Source organism: Ananas comosus, linkage group 13, assembly GCF_001540865.1.
Source record: "Ananas comosus cultivar F153 linkage group 13, ASM154086v1, whole genome shotgun sequence".
NCBI classification, from domain to species: domain Eukaryota; kingdom Viridiplantae; phylum Streptophyta; class Magnoliopsida; order Poales; family Bromeliaceae; genus Ananas; species Ananas comosus.
In genome coordinates, this window is record NC_033633.1 from 1,258,684 (window position 1) to 1,269,344 (window position 10,661).

Sequence of the window (10,661 nt, forward strand, 5' to 3'; positions counted from 1 at the left end):
TCTTGGAGAAAAATTTGATATTCACCAGAATATCCTTTTATATATATATATATATATATATATGTAGAAATACTGCTCCTGCTTGTAAACCGATCAAGGCTGTTCGTCAAGTGAACTTGCTTAAAAGAGATACTCGCCATATATTGTACAACACAAAATCAATGTCTAAAAGTTCTACAAGCAACAGGTAGTTTTACATCTAAAGATTCAATTGGCGATACCAACTTAATACATGGCAACTAACTGATATTGGAACTGCGACTGGACAGAAGTTGTTTCTCATCTGAACTGTGAAGCTAGTGAATACAAATAGTGGAAGCATAAGAACGTTTGATCTAGTACCCTTCACAATAGTAAGAAACCTCTTCATTTTAAGGTTAGCTCCCATCTTCTATACAACATGCATTTGCCATGCTGTTAAGCAGTTTCCAGAGAGGGAAACAAGCTGGAATACCTGAAATGAAATATCAACAATATCTGATACTCTGGAGGTGTTTATGATGTTTGCTCGTTCATTTCGACCGATTTATCAACCAATCCTCCACCTACAGCTTCAGCTTGCAGAGTTTCTGACTCATCTCTCGTCTCCTCTGGAGCTACGGTCGATGGTCGCTCATTAACTTCAATTGATTTCCCAACCAATCCTTCAACAAAAGCTTCAGTTTGCATAGAATCTGACTCAACTTTAGTCTCCTCTACAGCTGACAGAAAGTCAGATGATGTTTTCTCGTTCATCTCAATGGATTTCCCATCCGGTCCTTCATCCACTGCTTCACATTGCATAGTACCTGACTCAGTTGTGGTCTCTTCCAGAGTTGAGAGAATGTTGAATGATGTTTGCTGCTTTGCTTCAATGGATTCTTCATCCACAGTTTCATGTTGCATATCTGACTCAATTGTGATTTCATCCACAGCTTCATGTTGCATAGAATCTGACTGAATTGTGGTCTTGTCCAGAGTTGAGGGAATATTGGATGATGTTTGCTGCTTTGCTTCAATAGATTCTTCATCCACAGCTTCATGTTGTATAGTATCTGACCCAATTGTGGTCTCTTCCAGAGTTGAGGGAATGTTGGGTGATGTTTGCTGCTTTGCTTCAATGGATTTGTCAGCTGGTCCTTCAGCGACAGCTTCGATTAACATATCTGAGTCAACTCTGGTCTCTCCCATAGCTAAGACAAAATCTGATGATTTTTGCTCATTCAGTTCACCAGATTTCTCAACCAAGCCTTCACCTGCAGCTTCAAGTTGCAGAGAATCTGGCTCAACTCTAGTCTCAACTACAGCTAAGACACTATGCTCCTTCATTTCAGCAGAATTCTCTACTGATTCTTCACCCCCAGCTTCAAGTTGCACAGTATCTGACCCGACTTTAGACTCTTCCACAAAGATTGATGTTTGCTCATTCACTCCACTGGATTTCTCAGCCGATCCTTCACCAATCGCTCCTGCAAGCTGCATAGTATCTGACTCAACTTTAGTCTCTTCCAGGGTTAAGACTAAGTCAGACGATGTTTGAACTTTAGTCTCTTCCAGGGTTAAGACTAAGTCAGACGATGTTTGCTTATTCATTTCAGTCGGTTTCTCTACTGATCCTTCAGCAAGAGCCTCTAGTTGCATAGCATCTGAGTCAACTCTTGTCTCCTCTGGGGCTAAAATTGATGCTTGCTCCTTCATTTCACTGAATTTCTCAGCCAATCCTTCAGCAACAGCTTCTTCAATCTGCATAGTATCTAACTCAAATTTAGTCTCGTTGACTACATCGGATGATGGCTGCTCATTCTTTTCAGCGGATTTCTCTACTGATCCTCCAGCGACAGCCTCTAGATGCATAGCATCTGCATCAACTCTAGACTCTTCTAGAGTTAAGACAAAATTGGATGATGTTTCCTCGCCTGTTTCTGCAGATGTCTCAACTAAACCATCACCAACAGCTTCAAGCTGCATAGCATCTGACCCAAGTCTAGTCTCCTCTAGAACTAATATACTATTCCCCTCCATTTCAATGGATTTCTCTACCAATCCTTCACCGACAGTTTCAAGTTGCGGTGTATCTGACTCAACTCTAGTCTCTTCTAGAGCTAAGTTTGATGTTTGCTCATTCATTTCACTGGATTTCTCAGCCAATCCTTGACCTACAGCTTCAAAGTGCATAGTATCTGATTCGATTCCAGTCTCTTCCACGGGTAAGACAAAATCGGATGATATTTGCTCATTCAATTCGGTGGATTTACCCATTGATTCTTCAGTGACAGTTTCAATTTGCATAGTATCTGAATCAACTCCAGTCTCTTGTAGAGCTATGACAGAGTTGGATGAAGTTTGCTGGTTCATTTCAACATATTTCTCAACTAAACCTTCATCCACAGCTTCAAGCTGCATAGCATCTGACTCAACAACAGTGTCTTCCAGAGCTAACACAAAGTTGGATGATGTTTGTGCATTCATTTCTGTCAATTTTTCTACTGATCCTTCTCCCACAGCTTCAAGTTGCACAGTTTCTGACACAACTCTAGTCTCTTCAGGAGCTAAGACAAATCAAGCAACTGATGAGTATAAAGATTTGAAAGACAGCAGTGTTATATCAACCTAAAGCAGGCAATGTTCCAAAAAGCAGAAATAGTCTGAAGACGGCCAAGGTAATGCATAACTCATATCCCCTAGGACAGCGTGTGTGCGGGTGCATATGTGATTCATATAAGATAAAACAGAATGTGTTAAATATAGTGAAAATATAGAACTCTAAGATAAATAAAAAGAAAATATTTAGAAGAACAGAAAAGAATGCATGAAATATTACATTTGATGAGCTTCTTAATATATTGCAGGACATGTAACATAATATGTGCCTGAGTTTTCTTAGGAAAAACCGCAGAAATAGTCTTAGAGGGGGCCAAGGTACTACATCACTCGTATCCCCTAGGCGGGTGTATGTACAGATGCATATGTGATTCATATAAGATAAGCCTATGTAAATTAAATACAGTGAAAATATAAGACGCTTAGATAAATAGAAAGGAAAAAAGAAATCTAGAAGAACTGAGAAAAATGCATGAAATATTATTTTTGATGACCTGCTTAAATATATTGCAGGACATTGCAATATAGTACACCTCTGAGTTTTTTAGATATATTTTTCAAGTCTTAAACAATCAAATTACCAAATTTAATCATATCTATCAAATTAAAGAAGTGTTCGAGTGGCTAATCATAGACATCATACTAGACCTCCCTATATCTACTTACAACACAGGATAATTGGTGACTTATGTGCTCATTTTGTGCGGCGATCAAGCAACTCATCCACGTATGCAGGAACATATGCATGCCTACATAGCATTTTGGAATAGTGAAAACTACTAGAAGGAAAGGGAAATTTACCAGGAACCTCCAAATTGTCAACATCGCCAAGTATTGCACTGTTTTCGCCTTGTAGCGTCATGCTTGGAGAAATATCAGGTGATAATGGCAAATGCCGAAGCCGATAACTGATAAGAGATGGCCCAAAGATGCTATATTTTCCAGCACTACTAAAAGCTATCTCTGCATCAGCACGCCTCTTGAAGATCACTTTAGCACGGTTTAGCTTCATTTGCACTTCTGTTTCTGCTTCTCTAAGAGGTCCATAGCGACTAAAAATTCTAATGAGATCGGTCTCAGAAGGAAGAGCATTTGACTTACTGAAACTCAAAAACAGAGCAGTTGGAGTACACTCGTCAACGATTTTTTCTTCCACAGTAACAACTGACCTGTCTGTTGCCAGCACCTGTTTCAGGCTAGGACTAACGTTTCCTGCTTGCAGATGTGAAAGAGACGGTGATGTTTCCCCTAAAGACTTTCTCCTCCTACGCCTTTGTAAATGAGCTTCATCTCTTCTCTTAAGGGCAATAAGGGGGCTGCTATCATTTATCAAATCAGACCAGTAAGAATCCTGCATATGATCAGTCACAGATGACTCAGAAATGGCTAACTGGGAATCAACCTTTCTTTTTCTCCCCCTCTTACCTCCTGCTTTCTGAGCATGCTTTTCATCTTCAGAAGAAACTGTACATGTGAAGTCTCTGAAATCAGTGAAGAAACAAATAATTGTTGGCGAAAAATCATATTCTTCTGTAGGATCACTTGCAGCCAAACAGAGCTGTGACAACAGTTCTTCTGGGGAAGCATAGTCCTTTGAGTTGCTTAACTTTCTCTTTCGCCTCTCCACTACAGGATGAGTAGAATCATCAGTACTGAAAACGTCAAATTTACCATCATCAACCTTGGTAACACTCTTCTGAATTGTTTCACCATGTAACTTTAAAATAGGTGGAGCACCTGTCAGGTGGCTTGCAGCTCGACGTATGAACTCCCCAACTTTAAAAGAGCTGCCAAACGTTGGAGATGCAGATTTGGTCTCCATATCTTCTAACAAATCAACCTTTTTTGCTTTATGTTTTTCTGGGTCTACATAATCAAAGTCAATCTGCTTACGTTTCTTTCCAGAAGAAAGAGATGCCAATTCGTCATCAACTGCACTTCCAGATTCAATTTTGCCACCATTCACATGACTAATAGCATTTTTCTCTTCCATCAACTCAGACACAATATTCTTTTGTTTCTTGGGGGGTCTCCCTCTGCCTCTCTTTGGCTTAACAGATTCCATATCTGTGAGAGCTGGACTAGATCCATCAATGGTAGCTTCAACTAATTCTGGTTCAGTATCATTCTCCACCAATGGTCCACCAATTAAGAATGTAGGAAGTTCAGGATAGCCCTTTGATTGATAGAAGGCCTTTAGCTGAGCCTTAGCTATCACCAGTTCCAGTTCATCAGCCCCTTGATCTGGGATTTGAGATAGCGACTTGACATAATCAAGAAGCCTGTCAGGTTGAAAATAACTCATAATGCTAGACTTGTCAATAACACAGTTATAAATGCCTCCTCGGATCCCTGCATTCTCAACCTTTTGATATTTACTGCCAGCATAAAACTCTTCAGGCAAGCAGAAGCAAGCCATTCCCAACTCCACACGTCTCGAGACTTCTTCTAGAGCACTATTGATTGAATTCCTAAATGCATCTGAAGTACTCTGCTTTTCCATCTGCGAGAAGTTTGTATGAAGAGGCTTTAACTGGAATTCATCACACCAAGCAAAAGTTTTATCTCCAAAGTAAGCTACCAAAAAGGTATCCTTTTTCTGATATTTCAATGCCAATTCAGAAGCGTCAGAAGGATCAAAGATTTGGCCAGGCCACCAAGGATGGCTTTTCACTTTACCCCAGATAAGATCAGAAACTGCAAAAGCATCCCTATCAACAGGAGGTAGGTAGTATTTAGCATGTTGACTGCTGTCTGTTGAAGATATCGCAGACTTTTCTGTTTGTTCCTCTGTTCTTTCCAAATGTTGATTATCTTCGCCTTGACCACCTTCTGACTTCTGACTAAAATCTACATCATGGAGCCCAAGTACTTGGGTTTTATCTTCATTAAAAAGCTGCGGCTCTACTTCAATAGGATTTATACAAGAGATCTGATCAGCCACCGAACATTCATGATTTTTTGACTCCTGAGTCTCACCAACTGGAAGTTCACCGCATTCCTTTTCCAGTACAACTGTCTCAACTTCAGAAAGTCCAGTTTTTAGCGCATTAATTTGCCCAGCCACATTTGATGCTTCAGTCTCAGAATTACCTCCAGCCACATTTGATACTTCAGTCTCAGAATTACCTTTCTCACTGCCACCGGCCAAGAATGACACAGTCACAATTGTGTCTTCTTTAACATCTGAATGCTCATCTGCAGTAACAGAAGCCACTTTGTCCCTAACAGTCCCAACAAGTAGATGTGAATTCGTGCTCTGTTCATCTATATCCATGGCCTCTCTATCTGAAACCTCTTCTGTTGCAATAATAGGTTGACTCACCACTGGCTCATCTTTGCTTCCATCCATGTCTCGACTTTGCTCGCTGCTAAGTGGAATATCTGTAACTTCTGAAAGATTTTTATTTACTGTTTTCTGATGTAAATTTGCACACTCTGCAAGTGGATTAGCTGAATCTTTCCTAGCCTGACTAAATTGATCAACAATATTGACATCAGCTGGAAGTGAAGCCACATTTTCGACTTCTTTCCCATTATTACTGAGGTCGGCTTTGAGATCACTCTGATCTTTGTCCACCATGGAACTTCCTGAAACAGAAGCTTTATCATCTCTGTTTTGATCGTTGCTTGGAATAGACCCATAATGCTCAGATTCCCCAGTCATTACCGTTGTTTGATTTTCCTGATTAATTTCCAAAATCTTATCTTCCACCATTCCCTGAGTGGTTGAGGTAGACTCCACAACAATTGACTGGTTCTTACTGCTGCCTCCAGAACCTAGAACAAAGTGAATTAATACGGGGTTGGAAAAAGAAAAACATGACGTGTTATTTTTATGGGAATAATCTGTATCCATTTTGGAAGTACAGGTCAAATTCAGCTTATAACCACGGAACAAGGGTGGTTGTAGGGCGGCGAAAGTGGTGGTTTCGGCAAGAAAACATATATAGGCCAAAAGTTCCAAAATTATGTACATATACGATACATATATCAATTTATAGATTGATATTATCCCCTAATCTTTCATAATGCTATAACATTCTGTTTCTAAAAGTATACTAGTTTATAAATTTCGAAAATACAGTTCAGAAATCGAATATGATTAACAAGTTCCATTTTTAGAAACTGTCAACTTTCGCTCTTACAAGGAAAAAAAAGAGAACAAAGAGAACAAAAGAACTTATTAATTTACATTAAGTACATAATAATTGGAATTATTAGGGAATTAACAACCAACGATGTAAATACCTTCTGAAGTTTGAAAATGCCCACCAGTTGTATCATGGCTTATCACCTCATTCTCCATCCTACCATCTCTCAATGCAAAAGATCCACCATCCTTAGCAAATACAGTATCATTGCTCTTATCCGGAATTCCATCTCCAACTTCTCTCAAGCTGCACATGCCTTCCGACCCTCCAGCTTCTGCTTCTCCCAAGGCAATAGTAGCATCATGGGTTTCAGCTGCTTTCAGCTGAGCTTCGTCCAGAGTCTCTGTAGCAATAAGGTGCCCCTCGACCAAATTTTGGTCCATTGCTTCGATTTCCATACTATTTTCATTTCCAGTGAAAGATGTTCCTTCACTAATGAGGTTGCCCTCAGTATTAATCTCTGCAACAGCAACCTGAACTCCTGCTTCATCTGCCAAACCTTCCAATCTTTCAGCTTCAACACCACCATAAGCTATAAGAGAATCATTCTTCACCTTCTCATCATTACTAGTTTCCTTGTGTTCCTCCCACTCCTGGGGCCCCTCAGCATCTTGCAAAGGCCCAGCTTGCTCCATCACTTTGTCGTCAGTGCTTTGATTCTTTGCTGCAAAGGATCGGTCTTCTTGACGAGCTTCATCTTCATCCATTGGCACACTTACATCAACTACCTGAGAAGGATCAGCATGGTCTTCAGCAATATCTCGTACTCTATCCAATTCCCGCGCACCTATCTGTCCCAGATTTTGTACACCCAAATTGCCGTCTGAATCTCGAGCATGCTTCTCCATTAAACCACCTTCCACAACATCATTTGAAGTGGTCGGTTTGTCTTCCTGACAAGACTGATCTTCCTCCTTTCTCTCACTTCCATTGCCACCCTCAGAAACCTCGACATGGTCATTACCAACATCTTGCATTCTATCCCTTTCTCCCCCCTGATGAACAACCTGCTCACCTTTCCCTCCCATGTTTTGCACATCGACAGTGCACTCTAAGTCTTGAGCATGCCCCTCAGCTGAATTACCTTCGATAGCATCATCTGCTGTACTTGGTCCATCTTCCCGATGAGGCTCGTCTTCCTCCACGTGCCCCCTTCCCTCACCAACATCCAAAACCTGATCTTTGCCAACATCTTCCACTCCATCCATCTCTTCAGCATCTACTGCTGCAGTAGTATCCGCATCTTGACTCTTTGAGCTCGCCTCCTTATCCGAAGAACCTTCAACTCCTTCTCTCAATACTTCCGCCCCATTTCCACTCCCCAAACCCTCAATCCCACCACTGTTCCCTTGATGATCCACGCTTTCCTCCTCACCACCGCGCATTTCCTGCTTCCGATCCACATCGGGCATCACAATTACTCCTCCGTCGATCTCTTCGCCCCCTCTTTCAACTGATTCACCACCTCCCGAAGCATCTCCCCCCGGATCCAGAGCAAGCTCAGCTTCCATTTACTCACCCGCTCCTCCTGGCTCTCCCGCCCCCCAAATCGAGCTTACCTTCAGCCTCCGCAGAAAGGACTCGAATTCACAGAAAGGATCCGAAGATCCTCCTTCCTACTTGAGCATCACGAAGTATCTGTAGTAGGAAACGACTAATCCCCATGAGAACCTACCTCAAACTATCTGCTTGAAGAAAAACCCTAGACCACAATTGATCTGCGGAGATGAAGTACGTGGCGATGGATCTGAGGGAGCTTTTGGGGACGTACCTGGTTTTCGATCGCCGATGGGGACGATGAGAGGAGCACGCCCTAGGGTTTTGCTGCGCGTGTACGGAGGAGGAGAAGCTCGAAGAGGGTCGAATCGAGAGAGAGAGAGAGAGAGAGAGAGAGAGCAAATCGCACGAGAGGAAACGGATCCCTGGTGTCAAAACTTTGTTAAGCAAAAATGTACGTATACACCTCAACTATTAAAATTTCTCACCATCACAACTATTTTTCTCACCACTCTATTTCTTTTTTTTTTTGGTGGTTAAAATTATTATATTTAATTATATCAATAGTAAAATTTATTAAGTTTAATAAAAATATAAATTAGATAAAATTTTTAATTTAACTGGCTAACGTCCAAATCAGAAAAAAGAAAATTTAAAGTTTAGGATCCAATTCAAATCTGTCTTTAGTTGAGGGAGTCCCCGTACATTTTTACCAAACTTTGTTTTGTCTTTTCCCCACAATAGCTGAAGCACATCGACAACGAGATGTAATTACAACAGGTATGCTTACCTCCATTGCTTTGAAATTTTTTATTTCTTTTTTCAAAAAATATATTAAACTCCTCAAACTTTTGAAGTGAGCACAATGTCATATGATTCATCCCGCATTCAAATCTTAAAAATTTATTCTAATATAAATTTTTTTTATCTGATTCTTAATGTTGTATTTGAACTGCAAATTTGAAAGAGGCCTAATAAACTTCAACGAAGAACTCCTTGTTCAAACATGTTTTTTTAATGAAATACTTAGCTTTGACAAAATAAATTACATTGTTACTTGTTGATCCTTAAGAGTTATTTTAAATATTTTAAATTTTTTTTGACTATGTGAATGAACTAATCTAAAATATTCTATATAACGAGCGTCAGTATATCGAAACTTCTGTAAAAACAATACTTTAGGCTACCATATAATACTATGAATGAAAATATAAGAGTATAGTTATTGAGGTATTATTCTATTGGTATATATATCAGGCTCAATATTTGCGATTTTCTTTTTTTAACTGCACCATTGATTCCTCGTCTTCATGAGATTTTTTTTTCATTTTGATCCCTAATCTTTTCTTTGTAATTATAACTCTAAATATATAGTACATTCCAGTTACCTTTCAAATTTTGAAATTTATGTTAATTTTAATGAAATATACCACGCTAACAAAATCCTCCTTGCTTATGTAAGATTACAAGCATAGTTAAAATGATTCTAGTTAATCTTGAACTAACTTCTATAAATTTTGGAAGAGCTTGGTAGCTGTTTTATTATCTAAGATGTGTGTAATCAGCTATTTTACATATCTAAATTTTAAAAATTCACGTAAAAATAAAAAACTCAAAATGTGAAAAATTGTAGGCAAGTCAAAGAATTATAAAGTTTTTAAAAAGCAATAAATGGCGCATCTTTTTTTGTACTCATGAATTGCAAGAGACCTATATATAATAAGGAGCCTCAAGCAAATCTAACTAATAATATTAATATAATTATTAATATTCTGAATTAGTAAGGTTAAAACAGACCTGCTTATCTTCACCGAGAAGGATAAGATGTGTGTAATCAGATACTCTAAAATAGATGTAAATGTGGAGGACGATATATAAAAGTGATTAGCGGGGGAACGAAAAAAAGAGCATGCTTATTGACGAAAAGGTTAGGAATAAAAAAAAATCAAAAAAAAAATATTGGACTGAGGCGCTGTATCCATACATTTAGGTTTCGTTTGGTTCGAGGTTAAGTAATAAGTAACAACTAGTTATTTCAGAGATAGGATTAAATTCTTAGGATTAAGATAAAGTTAAAGTAATTTTGTATTAGGTTGAGGACTAGATTTAATCCATATATAAACAAAATAGTGTTTGGTTGGAGTAGCTGGAATAAGAAGGATAGTGGGTAGTTATAAATAGAAAATAATAATTTTGCCCAAATTATTATATTTGAATTTAAATTTTTTATTTTATATTTAAAATTTTAAATTTAAATAGAAAACTTTTAAAATTAAACAATTTAAAATTAAAATCTATATTTTAAATCTCAAATTTTAAAAATTAAATATAAAATATTAAAATTTTTAAGATTACAAATTATAAATTTTTAAAATTTCAAATTAAAAATTTTCGAGGGTGGAAAAGTTTCCCACCTCCTGCTCTATTTCT

General features: G+C 38.5%; 1 protein-coding gene across 1 annotated transcript; it reads right to left on the reverse strand.

Annotated features, from left to right (window-relative positions):
- Nucleotides 86-8,653, reverse strand: LOC109719501. Its single transcript, XM_020246234.1, has 4 exons — nt 8,506-8,653; nt 6,832-8,372; nt 3,382-6,360; nt 86-2,528 (listed from the first exon to the last, which is right to left on the reverse strand). Exons 2-4 carry the CDS (start codon nt 8,243-8,245, stop codon nt 496-498), a joined length of 6,426 nt encoding a protein of 2,141 aa, XP_020101823.1. The 5' UTR covers nt 8,246-8,372; nt 8,506-8,653; the 3' UTR covers nt 86-495.

Bases quoted from the DNA above. Each gene is read 5' to 3' on its own strand.
- LOC109719501 (XM_020246234.1), bottom strand. From the start codon at position 8,245: ATGGAAGCTGAGCTTGCTCTGGATCCGGGGGGAGATGCTTCGGGAGGT. The intron at 6,361-6,831 runs GTATTTACATCG...ACTTTGTTCTAG, and splicing joins GCATTTTCAAACTTCAGAAG to GTTCTGGAGGCAGCAGTAAG. The intron at 2,529-3,381 runs GTAAATTTCCCT...GATTTGTCTTAG, and splicing joins TGACAATTTGGAGGTTCCTG to CTCCTGAAGAGACTAGAGTT.